At 41.5% G+C, this 27,994-nt stretch overlaps 1 protein-coding gene across 1 annotated transcript; it reads right to left on the reverse strand.

Moving 5' to 3' along the window:
- Window positions 1-27,846, reverse strand: cltca (clathrin, heavy chain a (Hc)). The gene is made up of 30 exons (XM_086130329.1): window positions 27,581-27,846; window positions 21,697-21,904; window positions 18,434-18,702; window positions 17,771-17,932; window positions 17,549-17,662; window positions 17,135-17,308; window positions 15,258-15,455; window positions 14,643-14,843; window positions 14,389-14,541; window positions 14,169-14,291; window positions 13,865-14,002; window positions 13,620-13,784; window positions 13,321-13,501; window positions 12,207-12,370; window positions 10,235-10,360; window positions 10,017-10,159; window positions 9,540-9,774; window positions 9,108-9,230; window positions 8,888-9,033; window positions 8,591-8,774; window positions 8,302-8,494; window positions 7,447-7,604; window positions 7,087-7,359; window positions 6,601-6,918; window positions 6,160-6,291; window positions 5,306-5,416; window positions 5,043-5,213; window positions 4,737-4,958; window positions 2,430-2,505; window positions 1-1,143 (listed from the first exon to the last, which is right to left on the reverse strand). Exons 1-30 carry the CDS (start codon window positions 27,620-27,622, stop codon window positions 1,010-1,012), a joined length of 5,037 nt encoding a protein of 1,678 aa, XP_085986455.1. The 5' UTR covers window positions 27,623-27,846; the 3' UTR covers window positions 1-1,009.
- Between the last annotated feature and the right edge of the window lie 148 nt (window positions 27,847-27,994).

Genomic DNA, 27,994 nt, shown 5'->3' on the forward strand with positions numbered 1-27,994 from the left:
TTTTGACAAACCAGAAGCCTTTATTTTTTTGTGGAAAACAAAATGGCTGTTTCATTCATGATCCTGATTATGCACAATCAAGTATTGTAAGTGTACAATTTCATTGTGGATAATTTAGGCAGGGTTATAAATTCAGAAAAGTAATTCATGATTTTCTGTGTAGATGCAAACTTGTTGATATATATATATATCTCTATATACTTCAAATTACAACTCCTGCGACAATTCTGCACCACAAGAGGACATTTATTTTGAGAATTTCCGCAGCGACCCAGACTAAAAAGGGCAGAAATGAGCTGCAGCATCAAGAGGGTGCATTATGGGTCTGCTTCCCTCCTGAGTTGGAATGGTCCCACGTCACAAACGCATTTAAAGCACAACGGCATGTTGTATGGATACAAAGTCCTGCATAGACTGGAAAGAGTCAACCTTATCTGAAAATGCTCTCGTTTGACATTCGGCAGGCCCCGAAGACCGTTTTTGATTGGGACGACGTAGTGTTTCCGGACTGCGGCGGTCACATGATCAAAAGAAAAGGAGCACAAGTGGGTTTCGTGACGGAATATACAATATCAAATACAGTCAGGAAGCTACTTTCAAACACGCCGAATAGGGAGAGGGTCTACATGAATTTCTTCTCACTTGTGAGTGCAACGCCGAAGCTTAACAACTGAGAAGAGAACTAGCTCTTCCCCCAGCCAGGCCCCTGCCCACCCTATTGTACATAAACCACATACCATTCAAATAAAATTATTAATCTAGTCAATATGGAATGTGAGCAAATTAATCTTTTGTGATTAAATCTTTGAAAACAAAACAAGAGTCCTTCATGAAAGCTTGTAAGGGAGAAAAGTACAAAAAAGAAGGTGGGGGTGGGGGGGGGGTCTTTGTATGATCCCTAAATTTGCTCTGTGTTGATGGTAAGGACAGAGAGACAATAATGGTCTGCTGAAGGACTGACTGGATTCGAGCGCCAGTCAGCATGAGGACAAAAGGGCAGGGGGGACCTTTACATGCCGTAGCCGAATCCCGGCGCGGCGGCTGGCTGACCATACCCGGCTGGCGCCTGGTAGCCGTAGCCATACGGTTGTTGGGGGGGCACGGCGACGCTGGGGCCCGCTGTCAGCATCAGCTGGGGTGTGCCTGCAAAAGAGACATGCAACGAGCTTGAGGAGAAGGGAAAAAAAAGGGAACATACCCAATAGGATTGGATTAAATGTCTTGAGTCTTAAGACCCACTACCCCACCATAAATATGAAGATGGATGCATGTAACCCTAAGGGACTTATGTAGTCCCCCGCTGTATTAGTTCATCTTTCACACAAACTATATTATTCATTTTTAAGAAATGGTAAATACCGTATTGGCCCGAATATAAGACAGCCCTGATGATAAGACGACCCCCTCGTTTTCAAGATTCAAGTTTGAAAGAAAAAAAAAAGACTTTTTGAACACCAAATTAATTTTTATACAGAAAATAATTACAGTACATCTGAAACAAATGATAATATATTTGAGAGAAAAAGCATGTTATTTTGCCTCATTCAAATCTTGATATCTGAACCTTTAAATATGTAAACTAAGGTGCAATCACATTCGTAAATGAATGGCTTGTTTTTGAAATGTAAATTACATCATAACTTCTCAGCTGCCGGTGAAACTGGCCGATCTTCGACCCACTTTTCTCCAGATTGTCGCTACGTTTCACCATGTTCTGTTGTCTCTTCTATTATTTTCTTCTCTTTTCTTTCTTACCGCCATTTATATTTTTATTCTTCATGACAGGGGTTCGTTTTGGCCTGGGGAGTCAAGTTCAGCATTTGCTTCAATGGTGTCTGGCGCCATATAGCGTCGTGAATGGGTATAATGTCTAGACCCCGAATCTATGACGACCCCCACTTTTTCAGTCTTATTTCAATGCAAAAAACACCGTCTTATATTCGGGCCAATACGGTAGTACCGTAATGTCCCGAGTGTAAGACACCGCCTAAAATAATACCCACAATCGCATAAATAAATAAAACACCCTTAAAAAAAAAAAAATTCCCTTCTATAACTTGTGTATAATACAGGTAAGTGTCAGGTTTGCAGCGTCGATGCAGTCTTGTATGGGTGGCATGTGCTTTCTATGTCCGTGGTTGCTTTTTTTTTTTTTTAGTTCGGGAACTACAAGTGTCACCACCCTTGCCCTCCGCCCTGAGTTGTCATGGTAACAAAATCCATGACAAATGTGTTCTTAAGGCACCTGAGAGCCGTTTTGTGAAAAATACACAGGTATCCTTGAAAAATGATACTTCATACATTTTAAGACAATACAATCTAAGACAATCTGTTCTCAATCCTATATTGTCCATAAACCTTGGATGTAGAACACAGTGAGGAAAATGTTGAGATTTGTCCAAATGAGTACTGATGATTAAGACTTTTACCATAGACGATGGGCTGCGTCTCCGTTGCTTGTTCCTCTTCTTTCCTTAGTGATTCTGAGGTTTCAAGCTTGTCCAGCTGTCAACGTAAAGAACAACAAAAAAAAGGCTTAGTGGCACATACAAATGACAAAAAGCTCTAGTCGCGACCAAAACAGCCAAAAATTGCTATGCCCAAAAACCTGGCCAAAAAGTGAATTTCTCCACCATAAAAAGGAATTCGTCTTTTAGTGGAAAGTGATGCGAGAAAACAAAGGCTGATAATGCAGTGCACCTAAAGCCGTTACACATTCGCCATCCAGTTTGTTTCAACAACAGGCACTTTCCCATGCTGTATGCCACTGTGGTGGAGAGCAAGTGAGGCAGGAGGAGACTGTGTTTCTCTGGCCAAGTTTAGATTGCATTTCAAAAACACACGCACACACACACACACACACAAAAAGGAAGAACCCTGCCCCCATGTCACACATACTCATGCCTGTCAACCGTCAAAACAACTTTTGAGGAGCCACATCTTGCCTTCATGCCATGTACAGCCATTACAGTAGGTTCTCGGCTTGCCATGCAACTAAATAACGTTCTCTATATGGGGACCAACAAGAAATGGAGGGAACTAATCATGTAGTTAATGCAAGAACGACGTAGAATCCTACATCTGGTATTTAGGGGCACATATATTCTCTCGTTCGCATTTAAGTCAATTCCTTCCATGCCTTTCGAGACATGGGTGATTCTCCCATCTAAGTTTCTGCCACACCAACCATGCGTAACCGGTGAAAACTCGGGCGGCAACCGTTAGAGGTGTGACCCACTCACTCTGGGTAAACTGCAGAGATCGACAGCTAGGGTGGGGGAACCTGTCCTATTAGTTGCACACTGCACAAATCTAGCCTTTATGGAAGAGTAGCAAGAAGAAAGGCATTCCCCGAAAGAAAGAAATAAGGGCCGTTTTTCAAGTTTACCACAAGCCACCTCGGGGTCACAACAAACTTGTGAAAGAAGGTGCTCTAGTCAGATTGGACCAAAATGTAACTTTTTAGGCTAAATCCAAAATGTGATAGAATGCATAAAATAACACTGCACATCTTAAACAGATGCTGTTGATGGCACCCACAAGCTAATGCAGTGTTAAAACGGGTGCACTGTCTGTACTGGTGAACATTTGGTTGTACAAACTGGAACCATGCATAATCAAGGCTGCAGTCGTCATAACTATTTTAGATGATAAAAATCAAACTGCATTGAAAAGTTCACCTGCTCCTGGATTGCATCAACCTGTAAGAGAAGACGTTCGGAATAGAATAGAGTTTAATATTTCCCTAAACAAGTTTTATGGACTTCAGCGTCCTTATTGTGGCTGTACATAAAAAAACTAATAATTCTGGATGGTACATGTAAATCCCAAGCACATTAGATTCGCTTGATGTCGAATGATAAAGAAAAACAAAACAGCTTTGTTGTGCTGGAAGCAGGAACACTCAATACTTGCACCACAATCTTATGACTATTTTCATAGTTGTGAGCAAAGTGCAGTTGAAATCCCAGCTTCAAAATGGTGACAATTTGAGTTCGACCAACATTTTCTGGGAAAAACAAGCCTCAAAAGCCAAACAAATCTTGACAATTCTGCCCGGTCAGCATCACAAAGACCAACGCCACAAGGGTGTTTTGCTTTTTCTTTTGACAATTTTTTTTTTCCTGAAGCCATCACAGAAGCGTCCAAGTGAGGTTAGCAAGAGAACTTCATACAGCATAGGAATACATCCAGCTCAACTGATTAATGAAATATTGCCAGACTTTTTAAATTCAGTTAATCTTATCTATAAATTTATGCTCAGTGACCGCATTGCTCTGCAGACATGTCTGAATTTACAGGACAGTAGTTTTACTGTTTATTGGTAGTTTTACTGTTTATTGCACAGCGGGACCTCAATTTACAAGAGTTGTTCATTCCCATAGTCATGACGTAATGTGTACTTTTACGTAAGATGTGCCATTGTCCATCACTAATCTACCCTAATGCAGGAGTGAAGTCATAATTAAAGTAAATATTTTTATAAAGGATAGGAACAAATGAGTGTCATCTTGTGCAACATGCCATAAGAAAAAAAAACATTAATATCAATGATAGTAAGTTAAGACTATGATGAAGGGTCGAGGAAAGAATTCATTAATTTGACATGCATATGGGAAAAAAAAAATCAATAAACTTGAAGGACGTGTTTCCACTATACTGATTTTTTTTTTTTAAAAAGCAACAATTTGGGATGAGCTGCATAAAAACTGATTTATATACTAAAATTTACTTACCTTAGTGAGGTGTTCTCTCATGACCTGAATGAAGTATGGCATAGAAAAGTCCATGATGTTGTGCCTCCAGGAGGTCTCCAGCACCACGTCGGGCCGCAGGAGGTCATAGCACGAGAACAAGCACGCAGCAAAACATTCCTTCTTGTTCTGCTGCAGGAACCAGGACAGCAGCTCCTCGGCCAGCTCGGTGTCCTTCGACTCCGCCGCGTATTGCATGGCGTCCTGCAAGGAGCACACAGCGGGTTAGGAAAAGTCAATCTCACCACTCTCCAGCCCCAAAAATAAAGAATTTAAAAAAAAAGGCACCTTGTAAAGTCTGTCCTTCTTACAGAGTTCCACACTCTGTTTCCAGCGGTTGTTACCCTTGAAAAGATATGCGGCAATTCTTCTGAATTCAATCAGCTCATGCTTCTCCAAACGCTGTGCAAGTGAAATGTTGTCAAAGTTGTCGTAGGCATCTATTGATGTCCTCAAGGCCTGTAAGACATTAAAAAAAAAAAATCATGAATCGTAATAACATTTATGTCAGAATTCTTTTTAAATGGTGAATGACAAAGAAGCTTGCTCACCTGATAGTCCTCTTCTGTGATGAAGAGGTTGTTTAGTGCTTCATTGACGGACTTGTTGTTATGGTTCTGCACCGAGCGCAGGTAGGCTTTAACCAGTGGCAGCTGTTTAACCTGGGGAAAAACATCACATCATTGTGTCCAATCCAACAACAACAATGGATGTCATTTAACGGGGAAAAGGCATAATGAATAAGTTCCTGAAAAAGACAGTAATAAAAATTTAACAAAAGATACATTTGAATATTTTATTTTTCTTGAGATCTGCTCACAGCCTTGGGCAGATTATATTGCGTGATTAATCTTTGGTGAGGCAGGAGGGATTTTCCCTCACCTACTTGCTCGGGAAACTGTCAGGAGAGACAACCGCAAATGATTAAATCCTCACGAGTGTGTTCAAGACCGAGGTTGCCCGATCCACAGACTGTAGAATTGTGCCGTGAAATGGAATTTAAGAAGCAACCTGAAGCATTTTTGTCGATACAAGGAGGAGAGACTGGCTGTGTTTACTGTGGTTACCGTCACCACAGTAAAAATGACAAGAAGAGTTTGCCCTGTCAAACTTGTTAGCAGGTAGCTTTACCTTCATACATTTCCTCAACTACTCCTCTTTTAGTCTTTGTATTTTCCTGCAGTCTGGATGCCACTGTGGCACATAGTTGCTTGCCCACAGATCAAGTCTTGGTCGGCAAAGGTATCTGTGCAGGTGTGGGATGCTGTGTTGGTGATTTCAAGAACATTGAGGCACATTTTTCCCTCCTCCTCATCTACAGGGTCTTTGACATTTTACGAATCAATGTGTGTGTGTGTGTGTACACGTCACTGAACACGCCGTTATTGTGAGAAGCTAACAGTACCTTGCTGAAGAAGTTGACAGCACGAGAGTGGTCCAATCTTGGAGACAGCACGATGAGCAGATCATTCAATAACAAGGGCTTGAACTCCAAATAGAACTGGATGGCTTTGTAGTACAGTTCAACATTGGCCACCTGCACAGGTCAACAAAGAGAGAACACGTTGAAGAAACTAGTTAGCGAGAATGACAGTATGAAAGGCATGTGGACTACAATTACATTGCTGCCATAATTGTATCAAAAATATAATTGGCATGGGCACGATAACCCGTTTGCTGATTGATTAAGAATTATGCCAAGTGGGTGGGGCCAAAAGTGGAGTGCACATCGGAGAAAAAAAAATTCTAAATGTATCAATGCAGATTTTTACCCATAGTTTGTCAAAAAGTTACCAGTAATCAAAACATACTAAATGACGCCCTTGCGACAAAACTCAAGATATACCTTGGTGACTATGTCTTTGAACTGTCCTTCCTTCCAAGCATCCGTTGGGTGGCTCATCATGGTGATGATGGCGTTGTCGTACTCCTCATACTTGTCGTATAGGAAAACCAGTTCGGCCCACAGGTGGGCTTGTTCTGCTGCTCTCAGGACCTTGGGGATGTTCACTCTTGACCAGAAGAGCTCCAGGTGCTCCCTCATCTTCTGGGGTTTGAACTTTGAGTAAAGGATGGCCAGCTCTGTGAACATGCCCATGTGTGCGCGCTCCAGGCCCAGAGCCGCCTCCAACATGGTGATCAGCTCCTCAAAGTAACCGCGGTCCTGAAGGGGAAGATGAGAGGATGACCTCAGATCAGTAGGAGTTAAATGTCAAACGCAAATTTGATTAAATACCAATTTTTAAAAAGAGTTAGCGCTCCCAGTTGTTTTGCGGCTAAATTTATTCGACCATCTGTCATAGAACAACCTATACATGGAAATCATTCTTACTTGGTAGTAATTGATTAGCTCTTCCAGTTCATCGGCGTGAACCACAATGTGGAGGCCGCACATCTGAGCCAGTCGGAATTCCTGTCCATCTACGCAGGCGAAGCAGACTTCCTTCCAGGTACGGGTGCTGTTGGCTTTACGGGCGCCGTCTACTGCAGCCTGGTATTCCCCGAGGTGCACAAGGGTTGAAGCCAGTCGACCAAAGTTGGAGACGTTGTTGTACAACAGCTTAGCAGCCTCGTACATCTTCTCATCAAAGCAGCGGTCCCCGACCTATGAGATTGGAAACAAAAATATTGACGGGAGGTTGAGTTTTGAGCCAGCAACACAATGGCATAATACACCATGAGCACAGCTCACCTGCTGAATGTGAGCATTGTTGGGTCCGTTGATGAACTCTTCCAGTTCGGCGAGGCGATTGGTCTTCGCCAGTGCGAAGATCAGCTCTGTCTCCACATAGGACTCGCGGGCCTTCTTACGGGCCATCTGCAGGAATTTGACCAAGTCTTCCCAGTTTCCTAAAACACAACATGGAGTTGTAATGAAGGGATTTTGAAAACACGATTGCCCTTTGTTCGACAAAGACATTCACAACTTAGTCATTTCAAAGTTTGATATTTGCCAACCTGAATGGTGACTTATTGGACAACACCGTGCACCCGATTAAGAGCCGCAACAGCAAAATGTAGCCATTTAAAAAAATTTTTTGCATATATTGGCCGCTTCGTATAATTAACCGATGGTCTCCACGTTGTCACATGGGATATTTGCAAAGAAAGAGTGATTTAACTTTTATTTCTTTCACCTGCTGTCAGCGACAATGCAAGTCGCTAACCAAAACTGAGTGACTGCTGCACACTGCTCATTATACTCAACTCAAGATATTTTCTTTTTCAGTGAATACATTTTACAAATTGATTTTTTCCTCTTCACCCGATCTCTCCATCCATCAGGTAGGTCCCTGACAGTTTGGCTGACTTTGATGCTTAAAGTCTATAATCCCAATTTAGTAATGGTCTCTGCACCTGCCACTGGCCTGAATATGGAGAGAATTATTTTGAAACTGTTGAACCGAAGCGCCTAAAACCCTTTTCGGTGGTCCAAAAGGCACATGAAGACTTATTTCAATTCTGTCCACCAGATGGCATCACGCTTAGGGATCACTGTGAATGGACCTGTGAGGTTTGATCAAAATCAGCGGCCCTCCCTCCTTACCGCTCTTATCGGCAGCCTGCACAACCTCCATGTATGCAGAGGGGTCATCAGCTTTGATGTAGGAGTCTATGGCCTCTTTGACAAGACCCTTTTGGAGTTGAGCTTTGGCCAGCTGGCTCCACACCGCAGGTTCATTGCAGCGCTCTGCGAATTCATAGGCCCGGTCGAGGTTGCTAATGTGTTCTATCAGCACCTACAGACAAAGAGGAGGGTGTAAGCATGATAAAAGAAAAACGCTACCTTAAATGCTTGGGCTATCAAGCCAGCGATACAAAGCAATAACACTCACCTGCACGGCCGATGTGTTGACATCAAACTTTTTGAAGATGGCAAAAGCTTCTTCAAACAGCTCATTGCTGATGGCTATGTTGGCGATATCGGGAGCATCGTAGTTGTCAAGTCTGTTGATGTACTCCATCACGCGTGTGCGGTCAGCTTTGATTGCCGTCAAGATCAGCAGATTCTGCAGATTTCTGCAGGCAAGAGTCATAAGGCCGATACTTTCAACACAAATTCTTTTTGACAGTTGATCTTGATAACATTTGGTGAACAGAAATAGGGATCACTCGAGGCTGCAAGTAAATACCTGTGTTCACTAAAGACAGAGTTGTCCAACACAATCTTCTCCAGTAGCTCAATAAGCTCATTGGGCAAGTCAGCGGTCATGAAGGCCTTGACTGTGACAGATACCTCTTCTGGGTCCTGGGTCTCTGACAGTGCTGTCTGTACCACCTGAGAGAACATCAAAAGCTATATGTACTGTGGAAAAGACAATGAACGTCAACTGAATGTCTGTTTGTGAATACCTGGTCAATAAGTGGTCGCCGGTAAGGGTTGGTCTCCAGCAGCACACTAGCCCAGAGATCGGGATCTTTGCGACGCACCAGGTAACGAGATAAGCTCTTGAACAGCGAGTTTTCATTGCAGACCTGTGTGAAAATCAGCAATACAGTTGAATGAAGATCAGGAAAAAAAGCACCGACAGTAGGGCTCAATAATTATGGAAAATTATATCATATTTCCCCCTCCATAATAAATATTGCGATTACGATTTAATATCCAGTCATTTTTGTCCCGTGGTCCCTTTCTGTGTTTTTCCCCCCCAACAAAAACAGGCAATAAATTAACCTCTATTACAATAAACTATCAGATTTATCATACATAAATGTTTTAGTCTAAGAGGTTAGGTTTCTGCCGTAATAAAGGGAAATGAGACTCAATCATCAAGGAAGTCCTACATTGATCAGCTCCTGGTCACACTGCCCTCTCTCATAGGCCACACAAGCTAGGTGGGGGTCTCTCTTCTCGCAGTACTTGCCCACCACACGGCTATCGTAGAATGGGTTTTCCCTCAAGAAGCGTTCAGGGTTGTTGTTGCTGTCAATGTAGATCTTGGCCAGGGCATTGTGGGTAGCTGGCTCTTCGCAGCCCTCATGTATGCGAGACTCCAGCCATGGCAGCAGGAGCTTCAGTCTTTGAAAAACACACACGTTAACACATAAAAACAGCAAACCTGTACAACCAGCGTTGCTTTGCGCACATTCATGCTGGACGAGAAAAAGGTCTGGTCTGACTGAAGGAATTCCAACAAAATTGGAAGCAATGTTTGTCCAATAAGTCTCACTAGGTCCATCTCAACCCATGATTAATCACTACATTAAGAGGTCAGCCTCAATATTTCTGTTAATATTTGGTTTATCACCACACTACTTTACCTGTTCCTCTTCTCCACCTCAGCCACAAGTTCATCAGTTGAAAACTGCCCCCTGACTACCAAAATCAGGCTCTTAATGACATCTTCTGAGCAGTCCACATCCAAGAGACCCCCGATCACCACAGGCAGACGACTTGGGTTCACCTACAACACAGACGCGGTTGAAGTTTACATTGCAAGGCTCAAAAGTACGGTCTCTAAAAGCTCTTCTAAGATTACCTTCTGAACATAGATCTCAATGTACTTCTGTAGGTTGTTGCGGTACAAGTACAGGACCAAGTCGTGGACAAAGTCGAAACGGTCACAGACGATGATGAGCGGCAGCTGGTCGGTCAGTTTTGCTTCCTGTCCATGACACAAAGAGAGAAATAAAGGCTTATTGCAACCAGAACCCTTTAACACCATTCTACAGAGGCTTAAGCAACAAGGGGGTTTGCCTTACTATCACACGATCGATTGTGCACAATGACATTGAAACTCATCTCAATGTCAATCAAACCTGATCAGATATGTCCACTCAACTCATGTGGTGCAGTATCAAGTGAGGCAGGGCTTACAACTACAACCAAGACATCCTAGGAGTAGCCATCTCCCTATGGAAGAGGCCAATGCGGTTCCTCTGAAACAATGCAATGGGGTGTGCTGACAAATTGGACTTATCCACAAAAGATTAACAAAGTGGGATTTTGCAATAACATGCTGCACAGACTTTGGGGTGTACTGAAGGACTAAGATCACAAAATTTAATTCACTTAAAGAGTACAAGGAACTAGCTCCTTCACTAATTACTGCAGTCACACTAAAGGATGGACAGCTAGGACTCAGGATGCAAGCATTTGTACCCCTGTGCGTGGATGGATTTGTGGTATGAGAACGTACGACTATACAAATCCCAGTTTCGATCCTTCAAGTTCAACAGGGATGATTAAAAAAAAAGGGGGGGGGGGATTCTTTTCGATATGGAAAGACAGATTTACCTGATATATGTCCTGTATTCCAAGGACAAGAGTAAAAGCACAAAAATCACTGATGTAATCGCTGGTTGAACATTTGTGACCAAAACAACAAAAATAATTCTACGGTTAAGTGCGATCATCAACTTTGAGGACTTGGTAATACGAATGAGAGACTCCATGACACAAAAGCTTGAAAAAGTAGTCATGTATCATCATGATTTATGAGTTCAAAACGTTCCTTGAACGATCGTAACTCAGAACACTGGTCTCTCAATTTTTTTCCCCCTATTGAAATGAATTAACATTTCAAAGCACTATTGTATTGTACATCATAAAAACAAGTAACAATTATATGAAGTGTGAAAAATTGTATGTTTACCAAGGATGATTAATTCACTGTTTGTCTCCTTCTGGTGTGCATGCCTTTGCCACCAGAGGGAAGTATAACAGACATGGCTAAACATGAAGGAGACCGTCACAACTGCTCAGTGAATGTTAGGATAAAGTTGTGAGTATTGTTACAATGTCCGTATACATGTGTGGCTCTACCATTTGTGTTCATAAGGGTGTATTCTTTGGTGTCTTGCATTGTATTGTATCATTACGCTCGCGCAGTGTTCCTCAACCTTTGAGCCAAGCCACATATTTCATATTGGGAGAAAAATTCACAGCACACTACTGAGCAAAACAATGGACAAAAAGTGGATACATAGGTTGCCATGTAGTGGAATAATTTTTGATTGTTCTGCCTGTTACTATATATGAGGTTGGCATAGATAGATAATTTTTTTGGGGGGGCAAACAAATTTTCCGTCCAAATAATTGACAGTGGACAATTTCCTGCAGCACAATGTATTGTTTTGTGTTTTTTGTTATTGTAAAGTGTCCTTGGGTGTCTTGAAAGGCGCTTATAAATAAAATCTATTATTATTATCACTCACTGAGTCACTGAGCTAGCGGACTTGACACAAGTACTTGGGCCGTTTTTTTGGAAGAATTATTCAATGTCATACTCCCGCCTGTGACATTTGCACTGCCACCATCTTGCGCTCGTAATTCAAGTCAACGCAAAAACAAACAAAAAACAGTAAAGCGACAGTTCATATTTCAAGATATTAATATATCAATTGGGGGGGAAATGTGTTCTTATAATTAAGTGACAACTCATCCAACACAAGGCAAAACACCAAAAAAAATTTACTTCGATGAAATTAAAGAGACAAAGGTGTATTAACCTTCAGGAAATTCTTGACACGCTCAGGATCATAACAGTTGCTCTCTCGACATATACGCTCCACCTCCTTGATTTGGCCTGTCTTGCAAGCAGCCTGGATGTATTTGAAGTGAACCTCGGGGTCTTGGCTGAAGTTCACAATGGAGCCCAAGAAGTAGAAGAGACCTGAAAGAGGGAGACAGTTTACATAAGCCCAAGGGAGCCAAGCATAACAGCAAGTATAACGTGAAACAACAAACATGTATTTACTTACTATATAAACAATTACAAACTGCTATGTAACATGATATGTGACGCTTTTATGATGAAATTCTAAAATCCAGCAAATAAGGGGTTACAATATTTTCAAAAACAATCCCTTTATCTAATCTGATCCATGTGGTGCATTCTGCAAAGGTTATTGATTGCCCTGCATTGGCTCTGGCCTAATTGCTGAATTGATATTTTGGGGGCATGAATCCCGAGTACGTCACTAATGCTCAGCGATGAGTTCAATGTCATTTAACAAGCTAAGATTCTCCATCAAACAAACATACTTTTGAAAGCAGAGGTAAACAAACAAAAAATAATAATAATCGTAGGTTAATGTTAAAGGTCCTAGGCCATCATAACCCTTTTTTCTCCAGTTTTATGCATAACATTCCAAAATGCGAGATGGAATACCTAGACTTAATGAAAAAAGCCAATCTGGAGAGGTGTTGATAGAGGAAAATGGCGTCTTTGGTCAGCAGGTGTGGGAAGTAATTTGCTGCATGGGCGGGTGTTACGTACTTGAGATATAAAAAAATTGTCGTCAGTTTCAGAAAAAAAAAAAAAAGGTACAGACAGGTACACTATTAAAAATTTGCAGGATTAAATTTTTCATGCGGTGAGAGAGGCAGTGCAGTTAAGTCCTTGGCCACTAACTAGTTGGCAATACGATTGCATTATTGGTATAACAAGTATTATTGAGCTATCAGCCTGTCTCATCAACCAACTACAACAGCTTGAAAAAGGGCACCAAAGGCATTTTCAACCCTGACCTTGAAAACCCAATAAAAAGGCTGTCAAATATAATTTTCAAATACATTAAAAAAGGATAGGCGTGGCATCGTAACTTGGGTGTAGGATCTCACCTTCAAAGCTCTTGAAGGATTCAAAGAGCTCTGTGAGAGACTGTGTGGTTAGCTGTTCATGGTATTTAGAAGCCACCTGCACGCATATTTGCAGATTCTGGCGGATGTTGGCTGAGAGCATGGCCCTGAGGCACTCTAAAGAATCCTCCACAGACAGCGAGCCAAAGAAGTTCACCAGCCACTGGAATTTGAAGTGGGTACAACAGTTTTTCATGGTCCCATGCACCAAAATGCTGCTTCTCAGTTAATTAGATTCAACAGTGGAGAATTAAAAATTAGATGATTTAAAAAAGTTCTACCTCAGGGTTGAGAAGATGTGTGTGCACCACAGCACGCTTGATGTCATACAGGTCAGTGTAGTGTTCCAATGCCCTTTGCAGTAGTCCGGCCTTCTCACAAAGTTGGGCAATGTGCGCTCGGTCGTAGTTGGTGAACATTTGGTTGCCCAGGATAGCATCGGCAACCTACAGGCATGACAAAAAAAGTATTCAAAATTAATATCTAATACTTGGAATTATGTCCTTTCTGCAAACCATATATCCACCTGAGGGGCATGCATGAGATTCATCTCCAGCAGGCGGGTCTGCAGGGGACCTTCTGATGGCCTGTTGTTCTTCAGTGCATCCAGCAAGAATGAGGTGCACTGCTGGATCAGATTGTATTCCATGAATACATCCACGATCTGAGCAAACAAATGGAAATGAGAACTTGAATTTAAGAACAGATTACCTGCACTTTATGTCTGGCGAGTTCTACTTGGACAACAGTTTTTAGTCAGGACAGAAAACATAATTCAGGAAAAAAGCCAAACTGAATTTATCAATGCCATGATTGCTACCCTATCTAACCTGTGTGATATCGGCCAGAGGCTCTTCATCCTGCACCAGCATCTGGGCAAACTGTAGGCCTTGTTCTGGGTTGATGCGCATTACATTCCTCAGAAGAAAGATCCAATCTGGAGTGTAGCCCACCTGGGGAGAAAAAAAAAATACAAATATACAGGGTTTTATGATCATCATTTCTATGAGGTCATTTGCACAGTAAAAGGATTTAGCCAGACAAACAAACCTTTTTGGCATAAAGGACAATCTTGGGGAACTGGCCAGTCTCCGCGAAACACTGAATGACCTTGTTGGGGACATTGGCCCTAAGGTAGACACTAAGCGCCAAGGTGGGATCCACCGCCTTCACCAGGTCCCCAAGCTCCTCCGAGCACTCCAACTAATAATAGAAAATAATGTGAGCACAGGATAATAAATAAAATATTTGATTTAACTTGGGAATTCCCCTGGGGGGCATAAATTCAGTCAGACATTCAATACCTTGTCTTCCTTGAGCCACTTCTCCAGAAGCTGTTTTCTTCCCTGCTGGAGGACAGGCCTGCAAAGCTCAAGAGATTCAAATTTGTTGAGCTGGCCCTGGTCCAACAAGATCCCAAAGTACTGGAGCAGAGGGGATGTCTGCCCTGCTTGAGTAGGCACACCCTGGAAGCGACGAATGGTGTCCGGGGTTCGCAAAATACCCTGAAAAGAGGGACATTGTCAGGAAAAAAAAAAAGAACTAAATGGATAGTCCGTACAGTCCATTTCAAAGGACAAACAGCTGACATATCTGCATTGCCTTCACTTTAGTACCTTCGGAATTGGCACTAGGCTACCGTACTTTCACCTCCCATGCTGAAAATCTATCACAGTTTCTGGGTTGGCATCTGTACTAGAATGTGAAGAGGTTTTGGCCTCAGTGTCTCATACAGTCTGTGTTTTTCTTTTTAGTTTCCACAAGGGGGTTCTGGGTTGGAATACATTTCAATGGGGTTTGAATTCATGCTTGAATTCATCAAAACAAAATAAACAAGTAACCTGAACAGCAAGTTGATCAGGGAATTTAAATCTTATTTATAATACACCATATTCGTGTAAGGCTGACAGGAAGAATACCTTTGGTGCGTTGGCAGCCACCTTTGCAGCTTCTGAGTAGTTGCCAGCCGCAAATAAGTTGTTGAATTTGCGAGCAAAGAGCTCTTCAGCACCGGCGAGGTTGTTGCGTACAGCCAAGCGTAGAGCCAGATCTGGATTCTGCAGCACATTGGTGATATATGGAATGATGTTTTCTTCCTCCACACAGACGGACAGCACCTGTATAACATTGACATAGACGGAACATTTCAATATAATCTCTTGGCACGGACTCAGGCAAAACGTTGGGCACCACAAACCATGTTCAAATGCCAACTTGATGAACACAAAGAAACAAAAACATTATTAAAATGTAAACAAGACATTTTTTGTTCCTTTCCACAGAATGCAATCTGAACTGTGTGGCCTTTTAAACTAACCTTGCAAGCATATGACAAATACCTTAATCAAGCTCTAAAGCAAACTCGACTGAATCTCACAGTGGGTCACATTAAGTCTCTGTCTGGCCTCGGGTTGTGGCTTCTGAATAAGAATGTACTCGGAGTGGGTCAGTGTCACGCAGTTTTTGTGAACAGTCTGGCATCTGAATGAAAGGGGAGTTGAAAAAAGTCGTGGTACAAGGGAGGTGGAGAGGGGGTGCTAAGGAGAAAGACAGTCTGTGTTAGCCCCCTCGACTTACAACCTCAGCAGATCAGACCTCCATCCATTAACATAGTTGATTAGACCGCATTCTTGTCAGCACTGAAGCAGTCTGTGTCACTTATAATTGTGGGGGTGATAATCAAATTAGCACAAATGGTCCGAAAATAAATCATATGTGGTGCCAAGTATACAACAACCAGCCACAATATTATGACCACCAGCACAAAATAATGGGATAAGATAAATCACCAGGTACAGTGTAACTGGCTGGATTGACAGAATATTTAAAATCAAACAATGCCAACTTTTTCAGACGCGTGTCATGGCAGCGCAAATTTAAAAAAACACAAATGTGTCCTGTGATGTTTTCTTCCAAGCAACTGCAGAGTGGAATCTGACTTGCATTTGTTTGCAAACACCAACTGTAGCAACAGGATTTTATGGTTTGATGGATTTGCTTACAGAAGCTCGGGAGGGAAAAAAAAACCCAGACAAAAATGTTTACAAAAATATATATTTTTAAACATGTTAAAACTTGCAATACGTGGTCATGGCCTACTGAACAATTTTAACTAAAATGCATTTCCAAAAAAATTAGGTGGATAAAAGCAAGTGAGATATTAGGGAAACTTAACATTCATCCAAATCAAAAGGGAACCAAAAACATTATATTTCAACCTCTGTTCTACGAATGGCTGCTTGATTCATGATTTTGTACCAGGTTACCGATATTGCTGTCGACCTATTGACAAAACTGCAAGCAGAGGGGCAGCGGTCTTTTATTTTCCAGATCGCTGCTGCCACACCCGCCAACCCCTCCAATACCACACACACGCACACGCGCACACACCCTTCACTGCCTGATCATGCTGCCAAAACTACCATTGCCTTACGATCAGTTTTCTTCTCTTTCCTCAATTATTCATGTGCCGCACAGCCCGACTGGAATATTCATCAGCTGCCTGGATCCAGTTCTCCTTTCTGGTTCAGCTTTACACGAGCAGTAAGAAACAAAACATGACTCCCTCTCTGTGTGAAATACTACCCTTTGGATAATTTACACCGCTTTCATGCAGAGGCCCAGAAGTGATGCCGTTGTTGGCACCAGAAGCAAAAGCTTATGCGTGCCATTAGAAATGGGAGTGCTTTCTAGGTGTTAAAATGCATCCGTTTGTCTCAATATTTCAAAAATTAAAAAAAAAAAAATCATAATTTGAATGAGGTAATGCTATAGTGCCTTGACATGACACACTTACCTGTCCCTTCCTGTTGACCCCAATGATGCCTGAGGTGGCCTCATGAGGAGCTGTGACAAAGATGGTCTCTCCGCTGATGCGGTTCATATAGATGCAGGTGCCGGTTTCCAAGTCATACAGGTGAATGTAGCCATATTTAGTGATGAGGAACACAACATCCTGCTTTGAGCTTATCTGTTAAAAAAATAAATAAATAAATAGATAAAGACACATCGGGGTGGATAAAATATAAACAGAATCACTGTGGTCGCATAATACTTAATAGATAAACCGCTTGTTTTATGCCAAAGCAATTTAATGGGATCATGCCCAAAAGAAGGTGTGTAATGAAGACATGAATATCCAGCAGTTGCAAGTTTCTTTGCTGCAATGGCGATTACTAACTCATATGTTTAACTCTACAAGCATATGCACCTGCATGGCGACAGGGAAGTCATTTTGGGCTTCTGGAGGGAAGAAGACATCCACTGCTTTCTTTGGAAATGGCTGGTTGCCGGTTGGTGGGGTTCCAACTTCAATGATGTGCAACTACACGGGTTAAAAAAAAAAAATCATTATGAATAACTACATTGTTTTTTGACAGCGAATGTGCCAAGCACATTCGAATTCGTCCCCCCACCCATGATGCTCACTTACCTTCCCACCAGCCTGACTTCTTACAGCAAAGCAGAAAAGGGTTGACTCCTCAGAATTGCCCTCCATCTTGAACTGGGCAAAGCTGGCAGCATGTCCCTCAATGGGCTGAGAAACCTTTCTATCCACAGAGTACAACTGCATGGCTCCTACCACCCGACTTTGCTAGTTAGAATGAAAGAGAACCACAGCCGCACAATTCAGATTTCCAAACATTTCCAAGAGAAAAAAAACATTGCTTTAAATAAATATTTTAAAAATATATAAAATAACACACCCAAGATCTGAATGAAGGAATATTCTTAAATACTTTGTTCTTTACATAGTTGAAAGTGCTGACAATCACTAAAATTATCAATGGAAATCAAATGTCTTAACCCATGGAGGTCTGGATTTGGAGTCACACTCAAAATTTGAAGTGGAAAAACACACTACAGGATGATCCAACTCTGATGCAACGTATTTAAAACAAGTAAAAATGAGGCTCAGTTGTGTGTGTGGCCTCCTTGTGCCTGTATGACCTCCCTACAATGCCTGATGAGTTGGTTATTTTTGAAGTGTGAATAAAACCAGTCATCCTTTGCCTTAACCCCGTACCCAGGAAAGTGACTTGCAGTTTCAAAGGGTTTGGTGACCTCTGGGGTGACCGAGGAACTCTATGATTACCTGTGCTGAAATACCAATGAGGAGGAGCCACTTTTGCTTGGCGTCAGTGCGATAGTTGATAATCTGGCAGCCTGCCAGACTGGAGTGGCGGTCAAAGACTTTGACGGGCTGCGAGTCACCCTCCATGCTCCAATGGTAGACCGTGGTTTCAGTCACAAGCGCGACTGTATTAAGGGAAATCCACTTCCAAAAGGTAACATCATCGGTCATGGTGTGCTCCTTCATTTTGCTCTTCATTTCAATGTTGAAAATCTGAAGGGTTTTGCCAGCTAAAAGTGGAAGAAAAGGAGCAAAAAGCACCATTATAGTCTAGACACAGACAAACTCGTAAGATGACAAATACAAAATTGGAACAGAAATTGAAAGAATTTTTTTTATCAGGCAACAAAGGCCATACACGCGACAGTAAGAAATCGCATCCTGTTTGAATGAAATGTGACAAGTAAACGCTCTGTTATAAGATGTCAACGGGTGGATGAATTTAGAATACATATGGCCATAATTTTTGGGTTACCCCTCTGTTCAAGAAAGAAAACCCTCAATGATGATGATGAACAGAATTATATTTAAAAAAATTAAAATACTGAGACATGCCTGGACAAAAGTGATGGCCTCAACGGAATATTTTGTTGCATAGCCCTTTGAGGCAATCGCTGCAAACAATTTCTGTAACTGTGAATGAGACATATGCACCATGACCTGAGTGTTCACCTTTAATTTCTTTGGACGTTGTTGTGTGCGCTTTGGTTACTATTCAGGTGATCTGTGCCATCCATTTTCTTCTGGCGGCCAGGTGCAAGGAGACTGGCTCCAGTCCTGTGTAACTTCCAACTTCTGAATAACTGTTAAGCGTCACTGTCGTCACGGCAGCGTCAATTTTGCTTAGAGATACTCATACAGCATTTACTGTTCAACACGCTGGTCTATAATTTTCTTGCGAATCTCCCAAGACGACTGTCCTTTCACTTTCCACACGTCCATGTTCAGTGTGATACCAAACAGCATCATGGCTACTTGTCAGCTTTTCAACAGACACACCAATTATAAGTCTGAAGACACCAGTAATGTTAGCTGGAGGACACAACTTAGTTTAACATGTCCATCTGTTCAAATTATTTCAAGTATTTTCTATGGGTCCCTTCATTTTTTGTCCAGGCTGCTGCTCCTGATTCATTCTGTTGAAACATTTCCAAAGCAATGTCTGATTTTCATTGGTTTCATTGTTATTATTATTTTAAACTTTTGGTGAGTTTCAAGTTATTACGCCGACAACTGTGGGGTTTTCTTTCATTAACAGAGAGGTACTGACATTTTGTCCACGTGTGTTTTTGCATCTACCCTCAGGGAACGCAAAACATGATTCCTTAATTTGCATTGCTGCAATTAACATTAAGTCTTGGTAGAGTTACAGCATTCGGGATACCTGTAATAAGATGGCAACACAATTTTTTTTATTTAAAAAAAACAATTCACCACTTCACAAATTTTGTACATAGTTTCCAAACGGATGTGCATCCAAGTATGATCTCCAATTATGAGACCAACCCATCAATTGAAGATGCCTTCAAAGGTTAGAAATAAAGGAGATTAGTGGGTATAAACAAAACATTTTTGAAAGTTTTTGCATTCCAACTAAAACAGTGAAATAAGTGTCAAAGGCAATTATGTATTCAAGGAACTTTACAGCAAGAATTGAAGGAAATTTTTCCTGCATTTCATTTGATTCATTACATAATGACAGGCCACAAGATAAAATGTGTTACATTTACTCACCTGTATCACATTTAATTAGTTGGGGGTTAATTTAGTAAATTTAAGCTTTATTAAGAAGCGGCGTGACATCATTGTTTGATCATTATTCATGACTCTTATTCACGTCGTGAAAGAAAGCAAGTACACCAAGCCAAGCACAACCGTCACGATCACTTTGCCATCACTAAGCCAAGAGATTCAAACAATTTTGCAGCAGCAGCCAAATTTCAATGAGCAAGCGCGGAACAATACAGTGAATCACGGGCTAGTGTGTGAATAGTGACTATTCCCCAAGTTTATTATGTCAAAACTGTTACGTGCAAATCTTAGTTGTAAAAGAATCAATGATACAAAAGCAAGAACTAGTGAGTGGTTGGGACTGCTTCAAGGTTTATGAAACCAAGACTAGTACTGACTATGACCTGAAGCAATATGAAGTTTTGTGTGTGTGTGTGTGTGTATATATATATATATTTGATGTCTATCTTTCTGATTTAATTAGTAATTTAATAGAAGAAAGAAAATTTGGTCATGCCGGTGCCCTAAAGGTCTAAAATGAGATAAAATAATGGATATAGCCATAGTTTAAGTTGATGGATAGGAGCAGCCCCTACATTGTAAAACCAATGCCTTGGTGTTCTAAAATATTGATGGCAATGTGCTTCTTACTTGTAGGTGTATTTGACGTTTATGCAGACTGAATTTGTATTACTTGAACTGAGAGGTAACTACAGGTGTTTGAAATACGATGAATTAAAGATATCAAATACAATTAGGAAAAAAAGAGCAACATATTGGATCGACTGCATGGATTTAAAATGGAAATTAAGAAATGTGAATTAAAATATTGACATATGTAAAATACGTTCTAAATCAATGACACTTAAAAAAATGATGGAATGCCAGCTTGATAGCTTGAAGCCATGAAAGATAAATCCTGTTTCATTTTATTGAGGAAATGGTCCAAAAAGGAATAGAGCAAATTACAGTGGTGCGGTGGGGAGTGACTCAAGGTATTGTAAGTCCACCTTGGAACGATTTGGACCAAAACCTCATGACTGTCTGTTTAGTTCACTCAAGCATTTGTTGAATGAATCGATGACATCATTTCGAAGTCTCTTTGAAAACAGGATTTTACTTCCACAATATGAAAGTTAAATTTTAACTCACCGTCTGCAAACACAAGAAAGCAGTAAAGAAAAACAAAAGAGCACAGAAAAGACAAAGTCAAACAAAAAAAAAGTCAAAGCAATCATGGATACTTAAAGAAATATATTTTTTAAATAAAATTGGAAAAAACTATGCTTTGTCAAACAGTTATAGGACATGTTCATATAAACACACCTGCTGAAGGGAAAGTGGAGAGTTAAATTAGCTGCATTTTTAAGGCGACTGGCAAAAATGTTTGCCTTCCATACTAAAGTACTGCGAAGGAATATCTCAAGGCTGAGCAATACAGTCCATATGTAGAAACATTTGATAACCACTGGATGGTAAATAGACTGCCTTACCTTTGAGTGCAATGACCTTGCTTGCTGGATTCATGATGGCGCTGTCGGCTGAGATGGGCCTGCGGATTGGTGTGTTCGGATCAGCCACGTCAATGATCACCACCTGAGTCTGCTCGCCGACTTTCTCCCGGATACAGATGAATTTATCCGATTCCATGGTGAGGGTGCTGAAGCCGATGTTGGATGGGTTGATGCCCAGATTTTGGAGCTAGGGAAGGAAAAAGCACAGCATTTTAGGTTGACGACAAACAGGGAGCGGGGGCGGGGTGAAAGTCACTCTTTTTACATGCACACCATCGGATTTCTGACAGCACAGTGTCGATTTGAAGTGTAAACAAATGTTTGGAAAAAAAGTGTTTGTGTGACCTCTTTGCAAAAACCCAATAGACTGTTTTTAATGGCTAAATTTAACTTTAGCCGAAAATACGGTACATGGTGTGGTTCTTCCACAATGCTGCATGACAAAAACGCTCCTTTCAAGTCATTTAGAGCTGGGGAGTCTCAACCAAACAAAATGTCAACAGTACGACGAAGATCCTATTGCAATTATCAGATGCCAATCAAACGTTAAAACTCAGTCAAAGTCATGTTTTGTCTCTTGTATTCTTATCCGATTAAATTGAAAAACCTTGCACGGGTCATTCTTTTATATGCATTATGTGTAACATGAACATTTCTGAATTCTTGTTCATCAAAATAAACCAAAGGTTATTTCTAAAGCCCTTTTCCATACAATAAAATTCAACTCAAAAGTTCTTTACATAGTTGAAATCAATCCCATCACGCCCACACAGACATGCACACATAGTTTAAAAACAATAACACAATGACCTATGGCCCGGGCAGAGGGAATGCTAGTTAAGAAACACCATCCCAGGAAGCACTGGCAGGGGCCTCCATCGCAGCGGCCTAATTGGCACCTTTTTGCCACTGTAAAAAGCTCATTAAACACTGGCTCAGTATTTTATAGAGACAGAAGACTACGTCGATATTGGGCACTGTTAAAACTACAGTGTTGTGACAGTGAATATTGTGACATCCCTAATGTTATCAATTGATGGAATCGAGACGAGGTTGACTTCCTCTTTTTTTTTCCACGATCCAGTGAAACACTGGTAATTTCTAAACGTTGTCTATTTCATGCCTTGTTTTGTTGAAACTGTTTCATGAAATGTTAAAATAATTGCTGTTCGTTCATTGTTTAGAAAGCATTTTAGCAGATCAGCTGATATTTATGCCCACCGTCAAGCAAAGAAATTTAGTTGAATGCTCATTCTACAAGGGATACTACTTCCATTTCAATGACACTGCGATTAAGTGCTACAAGGACGTATCGAGAAAGAATCGGATATAGCAAAAGAAAAATTGCACCACAATGTTTACAACTGCCGTGACATAGGAGTGCCGACTGCTTCCTTTCATAGCTGCTATTGTCCGGTTTAGAGGCCAAAGGGAACATTATTACTCAAGTATTGAAACACAAAATGAGAACGAAATCAGCAAGCACTTAAATTCCAAATGAAACGGTTTTCAGTGATAAGCAGTGACCGTTGTTATCATACATTTGGAGACGCGGCAAGCGTCCTTGAACTACAGTTGCTGTAACACAAAATCCACACAAGAGCTCAACTCCATTCGGAAACTATTTGAAGATGAGACAGAAGTTAAATCTGAATAATTTGTACCCTGATGAACCAAATTGAGTGTTGGCGCTGTTTAGAGGTGAACGATATATACTGTCATCGATATCAATGTATTCACAAAGTGCAATTTTTCACTGAGTATTCTCCCCCCAAAAAATTGGGTGAGTCCTTTGATTGGCTGAAAAGTAGGAGGAAACGAACGTCTTCATTCTGCAAATCAGTGGACAGGATTCAGTCACATCACTCTGGCCCCATCCAAACAGAAAACGTGACAAAATAAAATACCTACCGAATCTGTTTCACCACGAACCAAAAAATAAATTTAAAAAAAAATGCACGGCGAGGAAAACACACGCATAACTACAGCAAATGCTTGCCAAATTGCGCGAACACGCACTGTATCGATGACAAAGCTAACTGCTGGCGAGACATAATTTCGCCATCACCTCCATGACAGGCGAGTAAAAGTTTGCCGGCTGTTCGATATTCACTCAACATTCAATTCTTCCACGCTCGTGCGCTGCATTATAGCTACATTAGCGACTATATCACTGTGATCAGGTATGGCTCAAGGTTGTTTTCCAATACAGAAAGCGGCAGAGAAAAGAATTCCTAAATACATTTTAGAATTTGAAATAAAATGGAACATTTCAGAAATTAACTTCATTTGCTGTGCCTTTAAATAGTTGGGGGGGGGGGGGCAGTGCACTTGCTTGTGAGAAAGCAATTATCAAAGCAAGAAGCCACAAATTTAAGCCAGTGGTTGTTCTGGATAAACTTTCCTGACACCTCCAGTAGAGGTTTGGACTGCTCATAGAACATGCTTACCATTTCCTTCAAAGGAAAGCATCAGCTTACTCAGCTAAAAAAATAAAAAAAATAATAGTCCCGTGTAAGTCCGTCACATAAAGTTCAAGGAAGGGCAGGGAAGGATGTGCTGTGTAATGTGCTGAGCATTGCACCACGTCATAGCCATATTCCACAACAGGAAATTTGGGACCATTGTCCATCGGGACTGAAACAAAAGGCCCGCCAAGTTTATACTCCTCCGCTAGCATGTGACATGGGTGGGTGACATGTGAGCAGCTGAAGAGTGAGGAGTAAGACCGCCTTTACGATTACTCAGATAAAGGAAAGGAGAGCTTGCTCATTTTTTTTATGTCTATCTAGTTCTCAGAAGAATTCGGAAGGGGAGAGTTGTGGCTTTGCAGTTTCCCTTTTCTCCCAAATGCTCTCTCTCTCTCATTTAGACAACGCTGCACAATGTCAAGTGTTCAGCATATCCGCAACCTTGCCAGCCAGTCACAAGGTATCAGCAGTTTTGTTACAAGCAAAGTTCAAAGGCCAAACGTAAAACTTAAGGAAGCATGATACCAAAAAGTACTGGAGAGAGCAAAAGGGAATTCATTCTGAATTTCAAAATGACATGAGTGGCCTAGTCAACTTGCCGAGTCATTAGATGGAACTGAATTCGAACTTAAATGTCAATTATAAGACTACTAGATAATGGCAGAGTACACGACCAGTGAGAAGAAATCCTGGCAAAATCCAGCCTGGACTGAGTGTATGGACGCAAATCATGTGTGACAAACTATAAAGTGTGTCTAGCAAACAAAAGGTGTTCAAGAAAACATTTAATTTGACATTCAGGCAATTAAAGTTTGCTTAACAGAGGTCAGCACCATCCTATATAAATGGATGATGTATGAAAATGCAAGCTTAGCAAGTTGACTGGCTAACAAGTCAGAAGACTTACAAGTGGAAGGTGATTCTTACTTACAGATGTGTTACTGCTGATGTGAAAAACATTTATTTCATACCCTAGCTTTTGTTTGCATACCAAATAGGCATGGGCAATAATAATCTATGAATCAATTAAGAAATATGTTGGATGTGGGGAAGTGTCACTGAGTCAGGTCATGTAGTTTTTGAAGCAACACACTCTGCTGTGGCACAACTGGAGAACTTTATGCTGCTGGAGAAGACACTGGCACAGAAATGTGCTCACGTAGCTATATCGCTGTCTCAACCAGGAATGGGCAACAGGCAGCTTGTGGGGCATATGTAGCCCTCACATTTAGTCAGCGCAGCCGGGAATTCAGTGGCTGCTACTTGAGTCAAGTCCAATTTTTGAGTTATGGCGGCTAGGGAAACAACATTCTTGTGGGTCTCCAAAGATTCGGTGCTGTTTGGCACTTGATGGAGCTCTGGGATTTTGCAGCCAAGGTTCCGTGCAAAACGTCACCGATGTGTAGTATTGTTTCACAGTATTTATTTCATGTGTCTAATTTTAGACAAAACATTTGTTGACCTCATTATCAGTAAAGTTCATCTGATGGATGACTCATTTTCCCCATTATCAAACCAGGCAAATTTAATCCCGATGCCCAGCCATTTTCAGCTTTCACATCCCAGCCACTCAAATCAAGGTACACTATTAAAGCATTTATTCTGAACCAGCTAACACATTTTGAATGTGCACTGAAGCAGACTTTCTCAGCTATGTTGTATACCAAGTTTATCTTAACGGTAAAACCCCCCCAAAAAAAATAAAAGTTTTTAGTTAAACATCTGAAAGAAAACAGTGCAGTGGGGTTTTATTTTTTGAGCAAAATAGCATCTCCATTCATTAGCGAAAGTTGCCTTTGAGCCCTCGGAAGTAGGGATAAACTATTTTTCATTTTCTGATTGAAATCCCAATTCCAGACAACACAATCATGATTGCCAAAGGTGTGGTGATCCACAGCATATTAACTATTTCACACAAATTTCATCTCCCTCCTCTCCCGCCAAGTTCACCAATCCGAAGTGGCCCAGCTACTTACAAACCAATCAGCTCTTATTTTTGGTAAAATAAACAAATATATAAAATGCATAGGGCGGCCCGGTAGTCCAGTGGTTAGCACGTCGACTTCACAGTGCAGAGGTACCGGGTTCAATTCCAGCTCCGGCCTCCCTGTGTGGAGTTTGCATGTTCTCCCCGGGCCTGCGTGGGTTTTCTCCGGGTGGTCCGGTTTCCTCCCACATTCCAAAAACATGCATGGCAAGCGGATTTGACACTCTAAATTGTGGGCGTGCATGGTTGTTTGTCTCTGTGTGCCCTGCGATTGGCTGGCAACCAATTTAGGGTGTCCCCCGCTTACTGCCCGAAGACAGTTGGGATAGGCTTCAGCACCCCCCGCGACCCTAGTGAGGATAAAGCGGTTTGGATGATGAATGAATGAATGAATAAAATACATTGTAAGAAGGCATCCATGTGACATCACACAGGCACCCATCCTCTCTTTGCAGGGAATGCAAGGTGCTAACTAAGCTAAATTGTTCTGTACCAAGCACATCTATGGGCACAAGCTACACACAACTTTCTGTGAACAAGGTATTAAAATTAGCCATCTGCCACTGTGGAATTAAATGTGAACATTTTTTTGGGATATTACTGTTCTAGAACCAAGTCATTTAATTCATGGCCAGGTGAATTGTCAAAATGCAATTCCATTCAAACAAATGTCTGCATTCATCCCCAACCCCGCAAATGTGCTATTCATTAAATTGATCCCATATCATTGGGTTATAGCTGCCTCTTTAAATGAATAAAAAGTGTAAAAACAGCACATCACATGACTTCTTGAAACCCGGGCGATCGTGAGCTCATCCAACGAATACAACTATACATGTTTTAGGGCGTTCCGAGGTTACACCGAAACTTTCAAATACAAATCACACAATGTTAGCATTTCCGTAACCATCACGCAATTTCGCAATGAATAAGTACCACAAAGCAAGGGCATATGTAGGCGTGACACGATCATGCATTTTAATTGTGTGTGGCAGCCTCAAAGTAGTAGCTGCATGCGTTTAAGACCGTCAACTTACTGAGGTGATACTAGTGTTAGACGTGCTTCGTGTACTTGGCCGAGTCAAGCACACTAAATGCTTAGTTAACGTCAGCACAGTTCATAGTCAGCCGTGTAATTTCAATCGAAAACCATCGATAATAAACTGACGCATTAAAGCCAACAAGGGCGGCTCACAAAACTGTTAGCTTGAAGGCTAGATGCTAACTAAGATAAACGTCATCCACCCTGCCCGGCTAGCTAGCAAAGCTGGCGATGCTAACTTTACTTGTTAGCAATGTTCGTTTTGAACGAGAAAGTCTCTCAAGCGCCACAAGAAAATTCATTGCGAGTACCAATGTAAGGAAAGCCACCCACATAAACGAAATAATTAAGTCATCCACTTACTTGCAGGTGCTCCTGAAAACGAATTGGCAGGATCTGAGCCATGGCGGTTCCTCTCACTCTCCTCCGGTTTCTTCGAATGCTAACAAACTACGGCGTCTCTCAGATCCCAGCCGGACAGCCAAACAACCTCAATTCGGAGGTTCCAAAAATATAAGTGTAAGTGCTGTCGGTGTGATGGTACGTTCGAATCGTCTCTTGGCTCTCGACTCACGAGCTTTCCCTGGCTAACCTCGGGCTGCCACTACACCGACTCCGTGGAACCGCAATGGCGGTGGAAGTTAGCAAGCACGTAACACATCCCGGAAATGGAAGTACTCGGTATGGCGGATGAATACAACGTTACACTTTTAAAAAGGTGAATTTGGGCCAGTTACGTTCACTCTTCCATTGATATTACAGCAGTGTTTAAAACCA

This window comes from Hippocampus guttulatus, chromosome 15, assembly GCF_054856545.1.
Source record: "Hippocampus guttulatus isolate MCC_2025c chromosome 15, RoL_Hgut_1.0, whole genome shotgun sequence".
NCBI lineage: Eukaryota > Metazoa > Chordata > Actinopteri > Syngnathiformes > Syngnathidae > Hippocampus > Hippocampus guttulatus.

Bases quoted from the DNA above. Each gene is read 5' to 3' on its own strand.
- cltca (XM_086130329.1), bottom strand. From the start codon at position 27,622: ATGGCTCAGATCCTGCCAATTCGTTTTCAGGAGCACCTGCAA. The intron at 18,703-21,696 runs GTAAGGCAGTCT...TTCCACTTTTAG, and splicing joins CAAGGTCATTGCACTCAAAG to CTGGCAAAACCCTTCAGATT. The intron at 13,785-13,864 runs GTGGATATATGG...TCATGCCTGTAG, and splicing joins ATCTCATGCATGCCCCTCAG to GTTGCCGATGCTATCCTGGG.